Source organism: Coturnix japonica, chromosome 18 (genome assembly GCF_001577835.2).
Source record: "Coturnix japonica isolate 7356 chromosome 18, Coturnix japonica 2.1, whole genome shotgun sequence".
Lineage (NCBI taxonomy): Eukaryota > Metazoa > Chordata > Aves > Galliformes > Phasianidae > Coturnix > Coturnix japonica.
In genome coordinates this window covers 3891907-3915579 of record NC_029533.1, presented here as the reverse complement: position 1 = coordinate 3915579, position 23673 = coordinate 3891907, and the positions used below count along the sequence as shown (strand labels likewise).

At 56.3% G+C, this 23673-nt stretch overlaps 2 protein-coding genes across 5 annotated transcripts; both read right to left on the bottom strand.

Moving 5' to 3' along the window:
• Nucleotides 1–793: 793 nt before the first annotated feature.
• FOXJ1 (forkhead box J1) lies at nucleotides 794–6380 on the bottom strand. 2 transcript variants are annotated; one of them, XM_015880102.2, is made up of 3 exons: nucleotides 6119–6380; nucleotides 4963–5514; nucleotides 794–2527 (listed from the first exon to the last, which is right to left on the bottom strand). In XM_015880102.2, exons 2-3 carry the CDS (start codon nucleotides 5476–5478, stop codon nucleotides 1724–1726), a joined length of 1320 nt encoding a protein of 439 aa, XP_015735588.1. In that variant the 5' UTR covers nucleotides 5479–5514; nucleotides 6119–6380; the 3' UTR covers nucleotides 794–1723. The 2 variants fall into 2 exon arrangements, with proteins under 2 accessions (XP_015735588.1, XP_015735589.1); XM_015880103.2 differs by lacking the exon at nucleotides 6119–6380 and adding an exon at nucleotides 5618–5755 and having other exon boundaries at nucleotides 1724–2527.
• Nucleotides 6381–6610: 230 nt separating this feature from the next.
• On the bottom strand, nucleotides 6611–23018 carry RNF157 (ring finger protein 157). 3 transcript variants are annotated; one of them, XM_015880099.2, is made up of 20 exons: nucleotides 22806–23018; nucleotides 19401–19519; nucleotides 16183–16271; nucleotides 15704–15850; nucleotides 15125–15242; nucleotides 14975–15041; nucleotides 14767–14810; nucleotides 14536–14583; nucleotides 14380–14451; nucleotides 14105–14264; nucleotides 13818–13966; nucleotides 13298–13539; nucleotides 13108–13216; nucleotides 12753–12864; nucleotides 12463–12647; nucleotides 12303–12368; nucleotides 12179–12227; nucleotides 10647–10757; nucleotides 8028–8068; nucleotides 6611–7672 (listed from the first exon to the last, which is right to left on the bottom strand). In XM_015880099.2, exons 1-19 carry the CDS (start codon nucleotides 22891–22893, stop codon nucleotides 8028–8030), a joined length of 2016 nt encoding a protein of 671 aa, XP_015735585.1. In that variant the 5' UTR covers nucleotides 22894–23018; the 3' UTR covers nucleotides 6611–7672. The 3 variants fall into 3 exon arrangements, with proteins under 3 accessions (XP_015735585.1, XP_015735586.1, XP_015735587.1); XM_015880100.2 differs by having other exon boundaries at nucleotides 13854–13966; XM_015880101.2 differs by lacking the exon at nucleotides 10647–10757.
• Nucleotides 23019–23673: the final 655 nt, after the last annotated feature.

Sequence of the window (23673 nt, the reverse complement as noted above, 5' to 3'; positions counted from 1 at the left end):
GGCCCCACGAGGGTTGGTCTATTCCTGCAGAGCTGTGCAGCTCCTCTCACCACCCCACACCCACGAGGGCTCACAACCCGCTCGTGTTCCTACAGGGCAAGACAGGGACAACCACCCCCCAGGAGCAGAGAAAGAGGCTCCAGGGCTTGGGAGCAGCTCCCAGTGTCCCCAAGCCAGCAGGACCCCCTGATGTGAAAGTGGTGCCGTGCATGAGGTCTGTGCCTCAGTTTCCCTATGGGGAATTGCTGAGCCCACTTAGAGGTGGAGAGCAGGACTGGGATGGTGATACTCAGCCCCATGCAGGAGAGGCTCAGATACAGCCAGGCAGTGCTGCAGGGAAACAAGGAATCAAAAGGCTTTTTTTTTAACCTATTTTTTCTTTTCCTTTTTAATTTGTAAATAACTCTCCATGAGAAAGGTTAGAATTGCACTCATCACTTTGCATTCGTTCACTGCAGCCCAGGAAAAGATTAAAACAACAGATGAAAAGGAGCATCACCCAGACAACTACATACATCTCCACCAGCCCCCTGGCTGCGTGGTGGCATCTCAGCAGGCTTCAGCTCCTGGCCCAGCCCCACTGAAGCTGTGGGGTATCAGGGAGCCTTGGTGCCCGCTCCACCCCCCCATTACCCATTGCAAATCACACCAAGGCTGTTTCTGGTTTTATTTTTCAAGGCTGGTTTATTGAGTCTAGTGCTACAGCTGTACTCCTGCTATGTAACTCACAACAACAATCCTAAGTGCTTCTGCAACCAAAGAAGAAAGTCTTTACATTTCTCCCATTTCTTTCTTTTTGGTGAGTCTAAGACACACAGCACTGATACTACAGCTTTTCCTTACTCCTACTCAGCAGCTACATCACCCAAAACCCCCCGTGGGGGACGAGGAGCAGAGGAATCCAAGGGCTTTGGGTCGAGTTTCGGCACAGTTTGGCTACAGGAACAGTGGTGACGTTGACATGGAGTTGGGTGACCCAATGCTGATCAAAGCCACTGTGCAGGTTTCGGTTTGCAGGACGACTACCATAAGCCCAAGTACAAAACAACCCCCCAAGCTACATTTCCCCTATCCCACTCTGAAAAGAAAAGTCCTAATGCTAAAAAATAGAGGTTTCTTTGAATATATAATATATAATAGATTATATAAAAACATCTAAAGAGGCAGACTGAATTTACGGATCTTTCCTTCTTCCCCAGGCACACAAGTCAGGAGGGAGGTTGAACTTGGAGAATCCAGAGGGGACTCTGTTTGCCTGCTAACTAATTAGCTACACCTACAAACGAACCCGGACAGAAAGAGAAAGAATAAGAGAAAGAAGAAGAAGGAGTGAGAAGATTGCACGTAGTCTATGGAGTCCGAAGCCACCAGGAATCTTGTCTGTTGGGTCTGCAGAGCAGGCCTGAATGCCGTGTCCATTTCCATGCAAGGGAAAAGAAATGGTAATTTACATTTTGTTCCTTAAAAAGTAAAAAAATAAGTACTGTTCTACCTCTTCTCTCGAGGAAACTCGTGGACCTCAGACTTCTGGTGTGTCCTTTGAAGGTATTTCAAGCAATTTTTGTGTTGCTGTGTTCTCCCCATTGGTGTGTCTATGAATAACCACGAAGCTGATCAAGCTGCTGCAGGAGTCTGTCCATAGAAAATATTGTCCATTGCAAGTTCCAGCAGCAGAAAGGGAGCATCCTCCCATAGCCCCCGTGGGTTTGGTTCGCTCCTTTGCTTATAGAAAGGATCCCACAGCGCTCCATTCATCGATGTCCGCGGGCAGCGAGGTGTCACCCAGCTCAAACAGCTGCTCCATGCTGACGGAGCCGGACAGGTACTCACTGCCATCTTCATCCCAGGGATGCTGCAGGAAGGAGGTGGCCATGAAGGTCTCATCAAAGTCCAGGTTGTTGGGGTTGGGCTCGGAGAGGGGCTGCTCGGGCCCAGCCACGCACCACTCCTGTGCACTGTCATGGTACCCGTGGCCTGTCAGGTCAACATCACGCCCAATGGGGCTGATGGGTGGTGTGAGCTCCAGCTCCTCAAACGTGGCGAAATCTCCATTGAGGTTGGTGTCGAAGACGACCTCCCAGTCGAAGTTGCCCTTCAGTGAGCCCAGCTCTGTCTGCTCCTCCTGGGTGAGCAGGGCTGTGTTGAGCAGCCGGGCTGCCTTGGCTGTGCGTTTAGGTAAGGGCTGCTTGCGCTTGCGGCCGCTCTTCCCATCCCAGCTCTGCTCACCAGTGACCTCTTCAAACTCTTTCAACAGCTGCTGGGACTCTGTGTTGACGTTGAGGACGTTGCCATTGGCACAGCTGGAAGGCACTGGTCCAGTCATACCACTTGCTTGGTGCTGGGCCCTGTTGGTGAAGGCTGGGTGGATCTGCACCGGGGGCATCCTCCGCTTCTTGAAGGCCCCGTTCATCAGCCGGTCGGCGTATTGAGGGTCTATCTTCCAAAAGCCGCCTTTCCCTGGTTCATCCTTCTCACGGGGCACTTTAATGAAGCACTTGTTCAAGGAGAGGTTGTGCCGGATGGAGTTCTAAACCCAAAAGAGAAAAGAGAGAGGTTGAGCGTTGCCTTCTGCACTTACCTGTATGGGTATAAGGTCATCAGCTGGGATCCTGGGGGTAAATAAGGCAGAAATGGCACTGTTATGACATCTAGTCCATGTGCCCAACAGGAACTTCCCTCTTTGGGTTTCCAGTGTGTCATTTCCCTTCCTCACAGCCAGCCAAGAAGCAGCAGGAGACAAGGGTTTGAGATAGGACCTGCCAGCCATCAGGAAACACTTGGGAAACTCTCCTTGGATGTAAAGTGGGGCCACAGGGCTTGAGAATTGGGAGAAACAGGCCAGACCCACTGGAGGAGCTCCAGTTCTGCATAGAGGGTGAGGTGGGACTCACTCCAATGTCCCCATGGCCAAAACAGGGCAGCACCATGGGGTTGGCATCACCCGTCCCTGTACCCCCAAAGGTCATTTGTGCCAATTGTTAGGGGCAAGGGGAGGTGGGCAAAGCCATCCTGGGCTATCTGCCCCTACGGGTGCCTCCTGGCCCAGGATGTGTGAATTCACCACATCTTCATCAGCCACAGCACAAAGTAGCTGGAAAGAAAAAAGAAAAAGAGGAGTTTCTGCTCCTGTTGAGCTGTTCTGAAGCCCTGAATGTGCCTCGAGTGATGTGAATAATCAGAAAGGAAACTCAGTTATCGGGTAAATAACACAGCGTTGGGCTCCACAAAGCCAAGCCCGTATTAAGAGATTGGATATGGTAGAGAGCTTTTTTTTCCCCCTTTTTTCCTTTAATGTTGCCTGGATATCTTTATGCTTATTCATCCATAATCCGTAGTGCCGAGTAGGAAAAACAAGGCTTGAATGCTCAGAGCTGTTGAAAAACACACACACACACACATAGGCACACACACAACAAAACCCAGAGCTGGGCTAGAGCTCCTTGGGCGCGCTGGCTCCCCTCCAAAGCACTCAGCTCCCACAGGAATAGATCCATCTCCCCCCCGAGGACGGGTGGGATGACCTTTAGAGGCTGTGTGTTCATAGGGGAGTTGGGGTAGGGGAGGAGAAAATGGGCTTGGAAAGAAAAAAAGGTGGGGGGGGAGTAGGGGGAAAGAGGGAAAAAAAGAGAAGGGGGGGGATAAAGAGAAAGAAAGGGAAAAAGAGGATAAAAAAGGGAGTGGGGGGGGAAGAAAGGAAGAGAAAGAAGGAAAAAAATGAAAACAAAGAGAAAGGAAGAAGAAAAAGGGAGAGAAAAGGGGAATCACAGACATCCCCACCAACATTCCAGGCTGCAGCGATTCCAAGCTGACCATTTAATGACATTTTATGAGGGTCAGAGCTTTGTGGGTTGAATTCTGGGCTCCCCATCTCCCCTCCCCATCCCACATCTCATTCAGCCCTCGTTACATGGACATATTTATCATTCCTCCCTGCCACAATCCTGCCACCCCCCCTGCGTGTCTGTGGGGAGGGATTGAAAACCCTTCTTTCTTTCTTTTTTTTTAATAAACACATTTAATTAAAACCATGGTGATTAGCCAGCCAGGAGCTTGCAGGGCAAAGTCAACATGCTGGCACAGTGCTGCTCCCACCCCCCATCAATAAAAGACCCCCACCAGCGATGCACAGTGCCCCAATGTTCCCATCTGCCAAAGCTGTGCTGCAATATGGGGTGGCCCTTAGCACAGAGCAGTGCAGGGAGGATCTGGGGGGGCAGGTGCAATCCTGGAGGATAAAGGGGTTCCCTGCCCCAGGATGGGCTTTGGGAGCTGCTGGAGATGAGGGCAGCCTGGGGGGTCTGCAGTGTCTTTGTGCTGCCCAGTGCTGTAAATTGGGTGTGGGAATTAATTGGGATCCTTGGAGGTTCTCCCCATCCTGAAAGCCTCACAGTGACATTGCATGGAGGGGACTGGGAAAAACCCCAGGTTTGGAGCTGCTGAGGGCTGTCCCCTACCTCTGGGGATGGGTTCATTTGAGATATGGGACAGCCCAGCCTCTGGGGCCTCACATCTCATCACAGCAATGGGGTCTCCTTGGCCTCTCCAAGAGCCTCCCCTCCACCCTGTTTGCAGAGCTGCAGTGTTTCTGCTCCGAGCTTCCTCAAGTTGGGATTTATCCAACGTGCAGCATCACCCCGTGAGCCCTCCCCATCCCTCCCCTTGATTTGGGGGTTTCACACACACTGAGCTCCATATGGGGGCTGCAGAAAGGTGGAGCTGGGGACAGAGACATCCACATACCAGAACCGAGCACGCACCTCCCCGCTCCTAAAATGGCCCTGGGCTCTCCCCTGTAATGGCTCCTTCCCTCTGCCATCCCTGCACACACAATCCCTGTCCCAAAGCCACTTCATTCTCCCTCCCTCTCCCATCAGTACCTCCATCCCTGTGCAAACCACAAACCCCACAGGGACCAATCCCCTTCCCCCCACATCCCAAACCCTCAGACCCCAAAGCACCCACCTGCCAGGTGGGGTCGGCGTGTCGGAAGTAGCAGAAGTTATCAGTAATCCATTTGTAGATGGCAGAGAGGGTGATTTTGGTCTTCTTGCTGGCTTCCATTGCCATGCAGATGAGGGTGGCGTAGGAGTAGGGCGGCTTGACGTGCGGGTTGGTCTTGTAGTCGATGTCCTCAGGTGGCTGTGTGTGCAAACCCAGGTGTGCTGACCTCGAGGTGGAGGAGGAGGTGGGCTTGCCGGGGGTGTGGGGCATCCCCATACATGCTGGGTCAGCAGCCAGGGGGGAACACGGAGCGGCAAAGCCGGGGATGTGATGGCAATCGTGAGGATCGGGGCCGCTGGGGCACGAGGAGGATTTGCCCACGTTGGCGTTGATGATGGAGAATTCCTGCAGCCATTGCAGGCTGGTCAGGCTGTCGTCCAGGTTGCTCGAGTCCCCCATGCCGCCCTGCTGCCCCTCTGCTGCCCGCAGGCTCAGCCAGCCCTCAGCCATCCCTGGGCTCTGCTGCGGCTCCAGCATCCACGGGGAGCAGCGCCGGGAGGGGACGGGACGCTCCTGCAGTGACATAAGGGGGGGGATAAGGGGGTCAGGTTCCCCGAGGTGCAGCTGCTCTCGGCAGCCTAAACCCCCCAAACAACCGCTAAGAACCTGAACCCACCCTGAGAGCGAGCGGACGGGCTCAGGCTTCAGACATCCTTGCTGGGTTGATGTTCAGCCCCCAGCGTGGCCATGGAGCCGTCACCCAACGCCACCCGGTGTCACCCGGGGATGGGGCGGCCCCTGAGCCGGCCTGGGCACTGGCAGCCCATGGGCAGCAGCCGTTGGGCTGGGGGTTCCACCATTCAAATGATGCCCCCCAACAGTCGGGGGGTCCAAAGGGGGGGGGGGGGGGGGGGAAGGGAGGGGGAGGGAGGGGCACTAAACCCTTTGCCCTGCTGCCTAAAAAGGAGCAAACCCCCCCCCCCAATAGTGGGCTCAGCACAGAGAGCCCCCCAGCTCCTGCAGCCAGGAGGGGCTTGCGCATGAAACAGCAATGAATGCCCCCCGCTCCGTGCGCCAACCGCGCGGCCCCGATGGCCGATGCCACCTTCACCCCCCCACTGTGACCGCCCCATAGCTCCATCCCCGCCCCCCACTCACACCCCATCACCCCCCTTACCCCGTCCCAACGACGTCCCCCCCGGCTCCCAAAGTTGACGGCAGAGCAGGAAGCTTCTGGAAACGGCAACCAGGAACAGAACCAAACCCAAACAACCCCGGGCCCGGTCCGTAGGGCAGGTTGATTGGGGGGGGCTCCTCTATTCCCCCTTAGGGTCGACTCGTGCCCCCGGCGCTGCCCGCCCCGCCGCCGTGATTTGCCGGCAGCGCAGCGCCCGCCATTAAGTAGCGGCTCCGCGAGGCTTCCCTCGTTGCCGCGGTGACGCTCCGCCCTATAAACAGCTTCGAGTCTTCTGGTTGGTTGTATCGTTGCCACGGAGAAGAGCTGTTAGTGGCTGTTATGGGGGGTGGGCTTAGGGCGCCCCATTGGTATCAAACATCTCCATCCCAGCCGGGCTCTGGGATAAAGCAGAGGGGAAAGGTGCCGGTTTGGGGTCGTACACTGAGCCCTGAGACGCCGCCCGCCTTCATACAGCGACTGCGGACACTGTGATGGACGTAAGATAAACCTTTATTAACAGTACTCTTGGACCCCATCACATGCTGGAAGCAGAGTCGGAAGCAGCGATCTGGGTGTTTGTTCTCTCTTCAATATCCCTGATGGGGGGCGGAGGGAGAATGGGGGGGGGGGGTGTGCAGCCAGGAAAGCCCACTGCTCACCTGCCAGGACCCTCCGGAGCAATGGCTGCCTGCAACCCCCCCATAAGTCACATGTGTTGGGATGCTGAGGTCCCCAGAGTTGTATGGCTGCATCCCTGCACCTCTCTGGACCCCTAACCCATGTGTGCAGCCCAGCACTGGCTGCAGGAGATGGGGATGGAGGGGGGGGGTTGCAGCTCCCATCCCCTTTGTCCACCCCTGCTTCTCAGTGTGATGTTAAGATTGGGCTGGGTGACTGGGTGACACTTTGGCACTTGTTCCAGGCAGAGGGCACAGCCCCGAGCTCGTAGTGTGGTGGAAGACAGTGAAGTTCAGCTGGTGATGGCCCCATCCCTGCACACAAAGCCACCCTATGGGAACCCACACGCTGCCCCAGGAGGAGAGAGGGGATGGGGGAGAGCTCCATCACCACCGGTGGGGGCATCCCATGGCACGGCATGGGGACGTGTCAGCATCCCGGGGGGGTCCAGCCTCCCACCACGGTCACCAGAGTGAACCTTGGCTGCCAATGCTGACACTGATCCTTCACACACAACTGTGGGCACTTCTGTGCCATCGTTCCCCTCTGGCCAATACCCCGAGACCCCACATAGGGCAGGAGGAAGGACCCCAGCCCAACCTTGGTGTGTAAAAGGGAAGGTGCTGATGGAGGGGTTTGGAGGTGACACCCGGCCGTCCTGCAGTGGGGGACAGGGGGGAAAATTCGAGGTTACCATCATTCCAATGGCCGGAGGTGGAGGTGGCAGTGCCTGGGACTCTCTGTGTATGGCAGGGGGCTGCATGTCCCCCAGGCTGAGCCCACCCATGGGCAGTGCTCCCATGGCTGCTGCCTGCTCCGGGTGGCTGGTGCCGGGGGGAGCACAGAGCCACACATTGGTGTTGGCTGCCTCTGGGCCTGGGAGAGAAAACAGGGGGTTAGAGGCTGATCACCTGGAGCTGCACCCCAACACCCCCAGGGGAGTGGAGACCCTCTGTGCTGGGGGACACGGTGCTGCCAATGTGGGCAGTGTAGTTGGAAACCCCAAATCTTTGTTCCCATGCTGGAATATTGCATCAGATAGGGGTTTCCCTTTTAGCACCATGAGGTGGCCTCTTTGTAGGGTGAGATGTGGGTTCCCTGACATGGAATAGGGCAAAGGGGGAGGCACTGTGCAGCCTGGTTGGGTTTTAACAACCCAAACATCTCCCCTGCTCCCTCATCCCACTAAGGGATGTCACCCGGGGCGCGTGGGTACCGCCAGCTCTCATACCTATTCCTCAATGTCAATGGGGCAGGAGTCCGGAACTGCAGCTATATGGCAGGGAGAGACCAGAAGGTACACGGTGAGTGTGAGAGGCACAGCATCGCAGCACGCAGGAGCACGAGGGGCTGGCAATAGGGCTGCTCCCCTATGGGATGGTGTGGGATAAGGAGGCACTGCTGACAGGCACTGCAGGTGTTACAGATGGTGATCCCAGGGCTTCGTGCTGAGGACGATGGAGCCCCTCTGCTCATGGATAGGCAGAGCTTGGGATGTGCTCACCACCACCTACACCACAATGGGCAGCGTTGGTGCTGCTGGAGGGGGGGGCACCCACAAAGCACATCATGGTGAGGTTCAGCCCCACACCCAAGGCAGTTCTGAGTCCCAGGGGCTGTGTGGGGGCAGCCTGAGGCTAAAGGGAGAGCACTGAGGCTTTGTCAGAGGGAATAACCACGTCCCCACTGAGTGCTGATATGGGAGGTGACGGCTGTGATTCTCAATGGCTGGAGCTGAAGAATGAGGCAAGGCTGCAGATCCTGGAAGGTAATTAAAGACCACACACACAGGCACATGCAGCCATCGCATTAAGGGCTCCATACTGAATAAGTCACTCTGGTGCCTCTGTACCAATGCGGGGCCTCCTGGAAAGGTTCCCAAGGGACAATGCCAGGAGCAGGGTGTGGGGTCACAGCCACCCACCCATACCCACTGTGCCTCATCCCAGCAGAGGCTGCAGCCTGAGGATGCTCTGCCCCAGGGAACCCTACTAGGGACACAGCTCAGTGGGTTTTGCTCAAACACTGCATCCTAAGCCCTCAGGACGCAGCATTTTGACTCTTCCCAAAGCATTTACCCACCAGATATCTGAAATCTGGAAAGATCTCAGAGCAGCACTAGGGACTGACGAGTATTTCCACATCGATAAGCCACGTCCTGCACCTTCATTCATTATAGAGAGAGCTAAAAACAACCCATGGATCTAATCACAGCTAAACCAGTCTCTAAACCCTCTCTGGTCACAACAATACTAAGCTTTCAAGATACTCCATAGAAAAACTCCTTGTTTTTGTGTCTGTCCTGTGGATGTGCTCACATCTGAGCCTGCCAGAGTCAGTTCACAGCCCTGGTTCACTGCTAAAAGCCTTCAACCTCTGCCAAAGCTCTGACACTTAGTGCACCCAAACCAGCCCAGCACCTCCACCATGCAGGGAGCATGTTGCGTTCTCCAAACCCTCAAGGCAGAGCCCCTGCCTTCCCTTCATGCCAACAGCTGTGCTCCCATCCCCACTGCCATCCAGGCAGCCCCTTCCCCACTCTCCCCCCATCAGCCCCAGAGGCAATGCCTACAGAGGGTTCGCAAGCAGAGCAGCCACCAGGCAAACGCAAGGACCAAAGGATGGAGACCTCATCCTTCACTGCCAGAGCATCTCTGCGGCTGCTTGGGCTGCAAAGCTCTCCATCCCTCGGCACAACGGAGGGGGATGCGCTTGGGCACCAAAAGGGGCACCTGAGGGATGCCAGGTGCTGCTGGGGGGGGGGTATGGGGCAGCTGTGGCAAGTGCCTGTTCCTCTGCAAGAGCCTCGCTGTGTTTCTCCCAAGCAGAAACCACCAGGAACAGGGCAGCCGGGAGGTGAGGCAGTGGTGTAGGAAGCTTTCCCAAAGGGAATGGGGAAGGAAAGGTGTTCCCCACCCAGTGGGGCCAGGCAGTTCTCACCCCCCCCACCCCACCACCCTGTTCCCCTTCTCCAGCCTAAAGTAACAGGTGGGGGCAGAGTTGCTTTCAGCTGGTCCACAAATGTATTGCCATAGACTGAATGGAGCTGAACGAGGGGGCTCCTCTTGGCTTTCTTTTTTTAACCCCCATTTGTATCCCTCTGCACTGACAGAGAGGAGCCTGCCAGAACTGCAGGTCCCCTACCCTTATTGCCAATACATTTGTCACCTTTCAGCAACTCTAGGCAAGGAGGGGGACACAAGCACGGGGTTGGCACAGAGTGAACATGAACTTTCACGTGGATGGAGGAGGCTGGGGTGGGGAGAAAGAAGAGAGAAAAGGGGATGGAGAGAAGGAGCAAAGAAACAGAGCAAAGGCAGAAGGAGAGGGGAGAAATAGTGTGAAAAGATGGAGAAGAGGGATGGAGCTTTGGGGCTGTGCTGGAGGACAGCAGGACCTGGAGAGCTTTATCTCCATGGTTGATGAGAAGGGAAGGCAGGCAGCTCAGTGTCCCAATCCAGCAGCACCTGGTTGAGGCTGGAGCATCTCTGCTTCATGGCCTGACCCAAAACACCACAAACCACACTGTGGGATCTGGTTGAGCCTTGTAGCCACTTGCGGAGAGGCTGGTGCCCATTCAGGTGCCATGTCCCAGCAGATACCAACCATGGGACAAACCCTTCAGTGAAGCACATCTGCAGGCACTGTAGTGGGGATAGGAGGACACCCAGACCCAGGGGTGGTTCTATGTGCCTGGTGCCCAGCAGAACGGGCTGTGAGGGCCGCTTGGAAGGGATGGGATGGAGATGGATGGGATGGAGATGAAGGGATCCAAAGGGCAGGGGCGATGCAGGGAGGAGTGGAAGCATCCCCCCCACCCCAAGTTCATGTTCAGCAAGTGGCCACTCACCAGGTAAGCAGGCCTCAGAGCACAGTTTATTGTCCAGCGCTTTCACGTGTGCGATGCCCAAGTCATTGTTATTGTCACACCTCAGACCGAGGAAAGCGCCTGTCCTCGGGCCTGGAAGGGAGTTAATGCAGTTAGCGCGGTGGGGCGTGCACGTGGGGAGGGGGGCACGGGGATTCTCCTCTCCCCACCTCCTTTCAAACAAAGCAAACAAAGCACTGAGCTGCTCCTTCCTCACGCTGGGGGCTCACAGCCCCTCAATCCGGCACCGTCAGTGCAGCCGCGGGGATGCCAAGGAAGCTGAAGAGCCAAGCTTTGCATGTGGCATGGAGGTTTTGGGGGGGCAAGAGAGGCAGGTCTGCTTCTTAGCACCAGATATGTGACAAGAGACCAGCTCTTGGGTGACGTGCATCCATAAGATGCCTGCAACACAGCTGCAGGGGTGGGGGGGCATCCCAAATAGCAATGGCAGCATTGTTGATAGCACACATGGGTTCATGTCCTAAGGTGTCAAAGCAGGAGCACCTTAATTCCTGCCGTCTGATCAAGCAGGCTTACAGCTGACCCGAGCTCCCCATGAGGAAGGTGGTGCTGGCTTTTGGGGTGCTAGGAAAGGCCAGGAGCAGCCCCCACTTTCTCCCTGCCTGGACCTCACCATGTACAAGAGCCTTCCTGCAGGACAGGGGCTGTGCTTTGCTCTGTTTGCTGATGACAAGACAACCAGGCTCGTGGTTCTCAGCCTGGCTGATAGTTCAGATTGAAAGGGAGAGAGGTCTGATGCCTTTTTGTTACCGAGAGCCTTGCAAACAGAGGAGGGGGCACATTGGGGGCCTTCCTGTCTCTCCAAAGTAATCCAGGCTATGTGGCACAAGGGAAACAATGTCTTTCCTTGGCTGTCTGAGTGCATGGGAGGCAGCAAGAGGAGCCTTCATTGTGCACATGTTGACTTGTGAAAGCACATCGAGGATGAGTGAAAAAGAGGAAAGTAGCCCAAAAGAAACAGTTCTGCAACCCCTTCCTATGGGAACCAGCACAGACGGGGATAGTGAAGGGAGAGGTTTACAGAGATGCTGAGAGACCTTCTTGGCAAGGAAATCACACCCTCACAAAGATACTTTCCCAGTTTGCACCCTGGAAGCAGCTCCAGCTGCATCCCATGGAGGGGCTGCAGGAGCATCATCACCTTTCCTGCATGGACAGCCCCTGGGGAGCTGCTGCTCACCCAGCACAGCCGCTGCATGGGACACGTTGCCCCACTGGGTACCTGGTTCCACACTGCCACCTATCCTGCTGCGGGGATTCACATCCTAAGCTCCACTCATCACCTGCTCCGTGCCCCAGGGTCCCCATATCTACCCAGCTATCCCCATCCTGCTGGTATCTCACCCATCCAGGGTCAACCCCCAACCCCAGTGCCTCTAAAGCCACCAGTGCTCTCCCACACAACACAAGAACTGAGGACACAGCACAGCATCACCCCATCATTGACACCAAACAGAAAGTGGAGAGGAAAAACAGCGATCTGGGCCTTTTACCATCTTCCTGTGTGGGTGACACATCCTCATCCTCCAGCACGTCATTGCCCTGCGGCACAGAGAGGCAGTGGCTGTCAGCACAATGGGGCACCCCATCGCACCGGCTCCCTGCACCGCGCCGTACCTCAGCATCGTGCTCCTCAGCTGAGATGCTGACAAAGTTTAAATCTGGGGACTCCACAGGTGTCGACTGCAGGAACAGGTGGGAAAGAAGGGGGAAATAATTGGTTATTTTCTTTTTTAAGGAAGCAATGGTGTTGCACGAGGGCTGCCACCCTCTGTACCTCTCCATCAGAGTTGGTGGCACTGGCGGCTGCAGGCGAGGGGAGCATGTCCCCTTCTTCCTCTGTTCCAGGGGCCACGTAGGAGCCGGACATGGAAGAGATGGTGTCGGTGCTGATCTGTGAGTGTTGGCTCTGGGAGGAGGCCATGGACATGACGGACTGGGCCAGGCTGCTGCTGGCAGCTTCTGAAGGGAGCACAGCATTGGGGAATTAAAAGCAGGTCTAACAGAAGGAGTGGGACATGGAGTGAGGGCCATGCAAACCCTTTGAGGCCATGAAGGTCATTGTACCTTCTGGAGATGAGATGGTGGAGGACAGCGGGGTCCCGGTGCATGAGGACTGGTCAATGGCTCCCGATGAGGACAGCGTGAGGTTCTCACTCTCCGGTGTCATGCCACACTCCTGGAAGAAGAGCTGGTGGGTGGGAGCCTTTGTGGGGTGTTTAAGGAAGGGATAGAGCCATTTGCTGTTGGGGATGGCACCAAGCTGGTGCAGGTCCAGATTTCTTGGGCAGTCACCCAAAAGATGACCAGGAAAGGGACAACCCACATCCAGACTCCATGGTCCCCAATAGGATAAAGAAGTTCACCCCAAAACCCTGTGCCTCCACAGACCTCCTCACCCAGGGATACATTGAATGCTCACCTCCTCCAGCCTGGCAGGAGATTTCCTCCTGGGGACCCTGGGCTCTGACTCAGTACACGACTTCTCATCCTCCTCTTCGGGCAGGATGGAGGAGTTCTGAGATACTGACCTACAGGACAGAGGAGTAGAATAGAGGGGTCACCCCCCACACACGCATCTCCCCACTCACCTCCCACACCACATTACTCACTTGGAGATGCTTTTCTTCAGCTTGAGCCCTGGTGGGGCACATTCTGAGAGCCGCTCAAGGGGCGAGAGGGCCCGCAGGGGGGGCAGGCGGCCGGTACTGCTATAGGAGGGCAGTGGTCCTGCACCGGGGGGACCCTCCCCAAGCATCCGCATCGGCCCTGCACCCGGCGAGGGCGTCAGGGGCCCATTGAGGGCTTCAAGCAGCGACACCACCTCGTAGCCTGGGGGGATGTTCTCTGAGGACTGTGAAGGGGGAAATGGGGTGAGAGCCCCCCCGGTTATTACATTGTCCCCCCCATGCCCATCCCCATCCCAAAACCAGAGGCCAGGCAGACTCCTCGCTCCCATGACAGCCCCAAATCTGCAGTCTTTCCAACCAAGCAGGCATTATTATTATATAAGCCAGGCAATGCTTGCTCCTACCACACTATTTGCAATTGTTCAGCCTGCATTTTTGCTTGTATTTAAAAACCCTTACCCCCCCCCCCCAACATTTCCAACCCCAGCACTCCCCAACCCACCCCGGTGGGGCACCCGAAGCTCTCCTGAGCGCTGACCGAGTGCTCTTCAGAGTCAGAGGTCTGTGAGGAGATGATGGGGTTGAAGCTGGTGGGTGAGAGGGGTCCCAGCTTTTTCCTCATGGCTCGGATTTGAAGCAAGGCTCGGAAAGCTGGGGAAGAGGGGGAAGAAGAGTGATAGGTTGAAAACTGAAACTGGTGCACATCCCAAAGGAGCTCTAAAGCTCTAAAGCAGCCCCGTTCTGGAGCCTGAGGCTCTCCCAGAAACAAGGTGGGAGCTCCTCCCTTACGCAGCCTGCAGATGGGGCAGTTGTTGGCCTGGTAGCGCAGGGTGTCAGCGCAGGTATTGCAGAGGCAGAGGTGGCGGCAGGGCAGGATGAGGGTGTCACGGACATCCGAGAGGCAGACCACGCACTCAGCACTGTTATCGCTCACCTCATCCTCAGCGACCTGCATGGCAGGGAGATAAGAGTCACTTGGGTCTGGGGCCTCAGCATAGGGCAGGGTTAGGATCACATCTGAGGGGTCTAAGCCATGCCAATGAAATACCCAGGGCAGGCTCTACCTTGGAGTCCTGCGTGTTGTACTTGTTCTCGATGCCATAGATCTCCTGCAGGAGGTAGCTCACCCCGTCCACCTGGAAGAGGCACAGGGAAAGTGAGGAATGGGGACATGGTGTGACCAGTCCCTACAGGGACACCCAGGGTTGAAGTTCACTCACCACTTGCTTCTGCTTGAGGGGCTTCACACAGAAAGTGCCATCAGCGTGCTGGGGGAGAAAATAAAGAGGTGGACCCCCGCTGGGATTGACCCAGTATGCCCAAGTGCCTGCCTGCCCCCTGCTTCCATTGCACCCCAAGGCAGCTCAAGGCCCTTCCTGAGCCCCATAGAGCTTCTCCTGGTTCTGGCTAGTGCCTGGGAGGGGGCAGGATGGCCCCAACCCCACACTCACCTTCTCAAAGGTTGCCAGCAGGACGTGGCTGTGCCCGGCGTGCTCTGCAAGACACAAGGAATAGGCAAGCTGAGGGCACAGAGAGCCATGGTGGCACAGAGGCTGAGACCCCACGAGGAGAAGGGGGATGGCACGAGGGCAGGAGCTGCCTGACTGTGCTGCCAGCTCAGCCCACGGCAGCAAGGAAAATGGATTTCCCTTCTCTCACCATCGCCTTCATCCACCACTGCATGCACCACCATAGGAAACACTTCCCGGTCCAGGTCAAAGCCCAACTGTGAACAGACCAAAGGAAAAAGCTTACACAGGAGCAGCAAGGAGAGAAGCTTTGTGTCCATTATGGGCTGGCAGTGCTTACCTCCTCCTCGGTCCATTCTGAGGGGTCAACAGTGTGGGAGGGCACACAGAACTGCTGGCACACACCCCGCTTGTAATGCACCGTCTCCGACTGCAGGCTGGTGTCCTTGGGGATGTAGCTGTCCTCAGAGAGAGGACAGTGTCAGCAGTGCCACCATCCCTGCACTCCTCCAGCTCACGGTGAATAGGGGAGCAAGTAGAACTGGTTCTCTGCTTCCCTGCTGGATGTGTGTGAGGGCTGGGGCAAGAAGTCCTAAAAAGGGCTAAAATAACTCATGGGGCAAGAGGGTACAGTGACAGCCCTGGTGGGAACAGGATGGGACATGGTCTCATCTCCAGCACCGAGGGAATAGAAGCAAGAAAGGACTGGAGGGTGTGGTGGCTACAAAGACCTCGGCCATATGGGGCCAGTGATGGGGATGGACGTGCAGGGGTGAGGAGCCCACCTGCAGCCTCAGCATGGCCACAGCTCCCACAAGGTTCTGCAGGGAGATATTCCAAGCCCAACAGCAGATCCCCCCTGGCTCTGGGGGGGGTCACACTGTGTTGGGAGGATGCATGTCAGGCTGGGGCTCCTCACCTCGCCACCCCATTGTGGAACTCCTCGCTGGCCTGGTAGTAGATGGTTATGGCCACACGGGCATCGGTGTCGAAGGTGAACTCCACGTTGTAGTGCACCTTGGCTTTGCTGACCTCTTCCCCTGGAGTCTTCACCTCCTCCGAACACCTGGGGAGCACAGAGGGTGTCAAAGTCCCCTCAGCACCTAACAAATCACCCTCCTCCAGGGGAAACTGAGGCACACTGGAAGGGTGTAATTGACCTGAGGGTCAGGCTGCATAAGGATGGGTGCTGCAGGTGGCTCTCAGCCCTAATCCCAAACCTCAGCCTTCAGCAGAAGTGGGGGAAGGAACAAAGAAGCCAATCTCTTCAAAGGCAGTGCTAAGCCCTGCTTAATCCTGCCAGGATGCGAGTGTGGCCCAGCGCAGTCGTGCCATGCAGGGACAGCTCTGCCCCCTCTGATGTGACACAGTGGGGTGGGACCGTCCCCAGGTACTCACTTGACAAGGCGCAGGGTGTCCTTGCGGATGTTGATCAGACTCCGGAGGGTCTTCACGGGTTCCTGAGGAGGTGGAGCAGCGTAAGGGAACTGAGGATGAGAGAGAGACAGTTACGTGGCCATAGCCCTGATCCGGCTGTGATGGTGAAGGTACCCCCTGCCCTATAGAGCCCCCAGAGCAGCCCCCAGCCAGTGCTGTGGGACAGCAGCATCTCCCCCCTGCAGCCAAACCCCAAAGCCATCACAAACACCATCACAGGGGCTGCTCTTTCCCCATCTGCTTCCCTTACGTAACCACATTCACTGGGAATTGGTTCATTTTTGACTATGGGGGCTTTAAATACACCAGCCATCCACAATGGGGCTAAACCAGATCCCAGCACTCCCCCCCCCCAGCCACAGCAGACCCCATACCCATGCTGTAACACGGCACTACAGCAACAAGGACATCACCCTGCAGGGGACAGCTTACCAGGGGACCAGCACACAGAGAAGGGATGTTTCAAACCACTTTGGGTGTAGGATGAGGGGAAATAGGGTCGAGGTTCATGGCTGCCTCCCCCCAGCCCCGCAGGCAGCTGCTGTGTATTTTTAGCCTGCTGTTGCAGCACAGAGCTGATGGACAAGGCTGGGCAGAGGGAGCACGGAGCCATCTCTGTGCCTGGCAGTAAAGAACAGGCACACATGCCTCTGTTTTCATCCAGTGATGGATGGGGTCTGGGCTGTGGGGTCCCCATCAGCCTCTGTCCACAATGGGAGCTGATATGGGGGGGAGGCTGGGCAGGCAGCAACACCATGAGGGAAGGAGTAGAGGTGTCATACTACCCTCCAAGGTGACCTTGTGCTTCCCATGTCACCTGCAGCCACCCTCTTCTTGGCACTGCAGCTACCCAAGGGAAATGGGGGATACCAGGGGGAACACAAGGACCTCGCTGCATCTCCCCCCACTTCTGCCCCTTCTTCAGATGTCTCCCAGGTGGGCTGACCTCCCCTGGGGACTCTAAATACAGAGTGACAGGAGCTTGGAGCAGCTTACGTTGGGATTAACGCCTGGCTCACCAATGAGCTGTCACTGTATGCCAAAGGGACAGCCAAGCACCAGGAGAGCCCCCAGTGCCTGCACAGATGGCAGACACTGGCAAAAGCCAAAGAGGTTTGGATTTAAGTGGTGCTTTGGGACAGGGACCAAACCAAACCAAGTTGCCTGGGTCCCCTCATTGCTCTGGTCCCCTCATCCCTCCTGGTACCCATTTTATATGTTCCAGGCACCCTCACGTGGGAAAGTCACTGCTACTTTCCCTGTGGCTGCAGTGGGGCAGGGGACAAGCAGGGAACAGGCAGGATCCCACGGCCAGCAGGGTCTCACAAACAGCAGGACCCCAAGGGCAGCAAGCTGGTCCCTCTTGTCTGCTCCTGATGGCCACGGGCAGCTGAACCCAGGCTGGTGTTGCTCAGCCCACAGGACCAGACGTGGGCGGTGGGTGGCACAAGGTGCTTTGAGGATTAATCCGTGGCACCTTGAAATTGCCACACTCTCCCTTCCCTTGAGGGAGGAGAAAAGGGCTGCTGAGTCATTAATCTGGAGTTAATGAGATTTGGAACAAGTCAAGAGCTCTGCAGGGGCACTGGCAGAATTGCCTGGTGGGGCTGGAAGGGAGCAAATGAGAGCCAAGCATGACCCACAGCCCTGACCCACACAAGAAGAAGCTCATGGGCTGGACCTACACCACAGCACGACCCATCTTCCACCACAAAGCAACCCAACCTGTCTGCTCATTTTTCATACTCAAAACACCCCATGGCCCCACTAGGCTGTCCAGAACCAATGGGTGCAGCACAGCTCTCATGGATGGGTGGTGGAGGAGCACCCAACATGGGACCCAGGGCACATCACCCCATCCAGCCCTTGTATAAGGGGGGGGCCCTTATAGCCACCCCCACAAGTTTGGGGTTGCAGGCAGGAGCTGGTGGTTTGGCTGGGCAGAATGGGGAAGCACTGCAGGCAAATTGCAACAGAAACTGATGGGTTGTCAGCATTGGGCTCCTTCACACCCACACGTGGGCCCTTTTTTTGGGTGGTTTATTTGGGGTTTTTGTGTTTTTTTCAAATGAAATTTTGCAAGCCAAATTTGCTCAATCACAAAAGGGGCATTTAGAGGAGTTTTTCAATTCCCTTGATTTAAACCAAGCTGAAATGCAACAGGAAAAAAACAACCCTGTCACAGCAGCCCAGAGCACAAAATAGCAGCCAAGATAAGGTTTAAAGGCAACACCAGAGATACCTGCATTGCTTCTACCCCAGTGCCACATCCAAGTGCCATGTAGGACCCCATGACCCCAAACCTCCCCCTGTGTATGGGGACAGCAGCCCCAGAGCAGAGCGCAGCCGCTCGCATCCGGCGCTAATGAAGCCTGAGCAATGTGATTTCATTTGCAGTGCTGTATTAATTCTTTCTGCTGTTTCCAAGCTGTTCCTTTGCCTTCCCTGCTGCTCCTGACAGTCTGCTGTCGGGATTCCTGACATGGGAACTGCACTGTGGGCAGTTGCTACTACGCTACTGTTAGAGCAAGGGCACGAAAGCCAAGTGTTCCTTACTGGGTGAGCAGGCAGCAAGGAGAGAAACATCCAAAAGCTGCAGTATATGGAGTGGGCACCCTCATCTGGGCTCAGCAGCAAAGTTTTGATGCCATCAGATTTGTCACCTTGAATATGTTTTGCTGCTTTTTGTTTGGAGAACAAACTAAGGGCTTCTCAAGACTGAACTACTCATTGCAGCTACCACTGCCCTGCAGGTGAACACAAAGCAGCAAGCACAAAACTGCCTGCATCTCACGGGGAGGAGCTCAACCACACTCATTTACCAGCAGCAGTTGGAAGGTAAAGTGCTGCAGGGTCAAATAGAGGGGCAGGGGAGAGATGGGCAACAGCAGAGCAGCACTGAAGGGAGATGGCACCCATCTCCCTGTCCTGATGGTACTTCCATACACTCACAAACCTCTCCACCAGCTCAGATTGAGGAGGGACATGGCAGCAACTTCTAGTCCTGCAAGTGGACGGACAGCCCCAGTGGGGACATGGATCAGGACCCACAGGGACAGGCTGCACTAAGCACTCAGCCTTTATATTAGACATCAGAGAATCCACACCCAGCGCTCTTAGCAGTCTCTGCCCTCACACAGGATGAAGAACAGGCAGAGCCCACTCCCATTGATCCCTACCACCACAGGCCGGTTCCCCAAGAAGTTGAGGTCACTGTTCTCTCCGAAGAGGTAACCCTCAGGGTGCGTCGAGTCAAACTTCTCGCCTCCCATGATGAAGTGGTTGGCAAAGTAGCTCCCTGGGGAGGAAACACAGAGCGTGGCTGAGCACAAAGAGCACACAGAGCTCCTGAGCCCTCAGCAGCAATGCCACCACAAAGCCACAGATGGCTCCGAGTGGTTTTGTCCCCACGGCCACCTCGCCAAAGCAGCCACATGGGGATGTGGGGATGCAGTGCTCCAGATAGGAAAAGCCAACCGTCAATTATTGATGCCTGCTGCTTTCTGGTCCCATTTTCCACGTGCATAATTTATAGGTGGCTCCCACAGGAAGGATGCAGCCACATGAAGAAGCCCAAGAGAAAAGCACAACCTGGAAGGGGGGGGGGGGGGTTGACCAGAGCCATCCTGAGCTTCTTGTGACACTGACTTTGGAGAAGAGGAGGAGATGGAAAAAGGCAGCGTTCAAACCTGCAGGCAGTGGGGGGAAAGCTGAAAAGCAGAGCACAGGCTCTGTGCATTAGCTGCAATCACAGCTTGCTGGAGGCTCCCACAGTGTATCCCAGTATCTGCTATGTGGTCCAAGCTGCTGTCACTCAACCTCCACACTGGAGGCTGAGAGCACCCTTGGGTGCTGCAGGCTCCCCATTGCACGGCTGCATCCCTCAGCATCCCTTTGGCAGCTCATGGGATGCAGCCCTGACCTGGTTGCTTGCAGGCAGGCAGCCTGGCAGTAGGCTCATACATTTTACATGGGCTGAGTGCTGCAGCCATCAGCGGCAGCAAGAGACATTAAAGAGGCAGGAGGTAAAAACCTGGTGTGATTTTGTCTTCCCCACGGGAAGGAGGGTGAGCAGAAGGCACTGAGCTCTGAGCTGTGCCAGGCTCTGCCCTATAAACCACTGGGAAACCAGCAACACGGAGCCAGAGACTGCAGGCACGTCAGACAGGGAAGCACCTCTCCAGCGAAAGCCCTCTTATTATCGGCTAATTATAATCCCTTCCCCAACACCTGCCCCAGGGGAAGGAGAGCCTGTCAAGGACAGTTACATTGCTGAGAGAAAGCTGAGCTTTAATGAGATATTAAACTTCAGAGGCCCAGAGAACGTGTGGGAACGGCTGTGTGCAAGGGGAACCGAGTGGCTGCTCCATAGGAGTAAAACCAAATTGCTCAGTGATCCTGGCAAACAAAACCACATCCACACGCCTTCCAGCATCGTGCTGCAGGATGTGCCCAGGCACAGCCAATGCTGCTAATGCCATCAGCCCCTTTTCTCCTTGAGCATCTCCTTAGGGATGGCCATGGGGTCCCCCTCAGACCACTGACCCACCGCCAAGTGCTTCTTGTGTCCCTGTTTCCCCAAGGGCATTGAGGAGCTGTGCAATGCGGGCTGATTCATTCTCAATTTAATTTGCTTTGGAGAGGGAGGAGAAACAAAGCCCTGGCTGAGGATCTGCTGTGTCAGCCCTCGCCCCACAGGAACCCACGGGGTGTCCCTGGTACATGGGGTGTCCCCACTGGGCTTACCCCTTCATCCTGTCCCCAGCCTGTGGGTCAGCATCAGCCTCAGCCAGGGACTATAACCAAGGACCTGCCCCAGCCTGGGGTCCCGGCAGCTGTCCCCACACCAAACAGCCCCGAATCATTCTCCCTTCCAACCTCCCTGCCAGGTTTGAGCCGCTAAAACAAATCCCATCCTTCACTTCACAACATTAGCTTTAACTAATCTTATTTGTGCCCTGCCCAGAGGAGATGGAGACCCCCAGAGAGGAGAAAAGGAAACATCTGATGGGGTCAGGGAGTGGTCGCAGCATCACCCCACAGTCACATCCACAGAGAGGGCCATGCCCCACAGCCCCACACTGCCCCATACAAAGCTGGTGGTTGCTTCCACAAGCACACAGTGCAATCACTGCCAGCAGTGCCAGAGGCAAATCCCTCTCAGATTAAAGCAGGACAGCCCTAATCTCCTGCAGTCACCAGCCTGAACACACTGCAGATGGTCCCATCCCTTCCTCCTGCCCTCTCCCCAAGGATACGGTCCCACAGCTCTGCCAGTGGGAACACCTGAAACCCCATTGAGCACACCTGAAAACCCCAATTTAACCCTGAAAGCTGTGGGTAAACATCAGCCTGACGGCCTCTTCCAGCTGAGATGCATCCAGGGATGCTCAGCTAGGCGTGATTGCTACCCTGGGGCAGGGACAACATTCTCCAACACAAAAACCCTATATGCACACAGAGCTCCTCGCTGACAGCACCAGGCCCCTGCCAGACCCACAGAGGGGTTTGTCTGGCTGCAGCTGGCACCAAAGTGATGGAGGCCTTCACACTACACAGAAGCAGGAGGTGGGGAAGCTGCCTCAGCCCCCATTGAGCCCCCAGCAGATGTGCAGCCTTGGTCCAGCTGGGCTGAGGGGTTCAAATCAAACAGAGAAGAGCCAGGCACAGCTTTCAGGACCGGGGTAGGGTTTGTGCCGGCTCTGATTCTTCCTAAGGAGGTCTTTATTCGTAATTAGCAAGTAATTTGTCACAGCGCTAACGATCCGAGCATTTACCTTTATCCTATTAACTACCAAAATAGTTACCTATTAATAATATTCCCTGCCGCAAGGATGCTCTAGCAATCCCCATAGTGCTCCAGGGCACCATCCTCACATACCCCTATTACTGCAGTGCCCCCCGAGGACACAGCTCCCTTGCTGCGACCCCCCCCACCCCACACACGGTCACCCCTTCTCCTCCCTCCCCCCCCCAGCGGTCACCAGCTCCATCCAACCGAGGCACAGAGGGGAGGGACCAATTTTCCAAGGTCACGCACAAGGTTTGAGACAGGGCCGGATTCGGGGCGGCACAGACATCGCTGCTGAGCTTCGGTGAGGGCAAAGAAGCCCGACGGGCAGAGCTGGGGGGCTGCTATGGGGCAGAGCAGAGGGAAAGGAGGGGTCCCGTCCAATCCATCCCATCCCATCCTCCTGCATCCTCCCGGGAATTTAAACCGGAGCAGTAAATAGCTCCAGCTCCTCATGGAGTTGCAAAGAGAGCAACGGCTTTCAGATCCCATATACAAATAATCAGGGAATTAAAGTAGTAACAACTCAGGCAAGTTGTAGAGGCTGAGCTAACGACGGGGCTCTTGGAAATGGGGAGCCCCAGGGATGTTCCCAGGGATTTCCCTGCCCCCTGCGTGTTCCCCAGCACCAACCCCATAATTCTGGGGCTTTCATGCTAAGCACTGAGCACACAGGGGTATCCCCGACCCCAGCGAGGCCGCGGGATGAAGGGAAACCCTCCATAACCGGAGGTCGCACCTTGTCCCCCCTCCCCAACGCGGAGCAGAACCAGCACCCCCCCATTCCGCTTACCGGATTTCGGGGGGTACCTATAGACGGAATTAGCGGGTACGTCCACCTCCTCCACCCCTGCGTTTTGCCGGCTGGTCAGAGCCCCCATGGCCGGGCCGGGCTCAGCGGGCGCCCTCCGGCCCGGGACCGGTACCGGGGCTGAACAGCGGCGGCCCCCGCCCGCAGCATCCCCCGCGATGCGCCGCGCCCGGCACCGCCTCCGCGTTAACGCCGGGGCTGCTGCGCCAATGCGGGGCTGGGCCGGGCCCATCCGCCCCGCCCGCTCGGCTCGGGGTTACGGCTGTCCCCGATGTGTCCCGTTTCCCTTCCTCTCATGTCCGTCGAGATAAACCCCCCCCCATTGCAGGTGCCCCCCATTAGTACAGCAGCCCGCTGTCCCCACCTGCCCCTGATAATCCTCCTCCTCCCACCCGCATCCCCAGCAGCGATGCCTTCCCCAGGGACACCCAGCTCAGGGATGGGGACGATGTAAACCGCTCCACCCTCCATCCTGCGGGGTCCCCTGGGATAAGCCAACCCCCCCGTGCCCCCCCACATCCCTCCTTGCACCCAGAGCCGCAGCACAGAGCAGATGGGAGCACTGAGCACCTTCGGGTTTTCCCTTTGGAGGGGGGAAGGTAGAAAAAGCCGGCAATGAATTAATCCTGCAGTGCAAGTTAGTGGAGCGTCACATGATTTTGATTCGAGTTGATAACGTGAATGCTATAAATACTGAAGCAGAGATGTGTGGGGAGGCAGATGAGCCGTCCCGATGTCCTCAGCTACTCAGCAGTGCTGTCCCCAGGGCTCCCCACTTGCTGCCCCCCTGCACAGGGCCATGTATGTCTTCCCTCCCCTGATGTTCTGCTTCTTGCCCCCAGCACAGCTG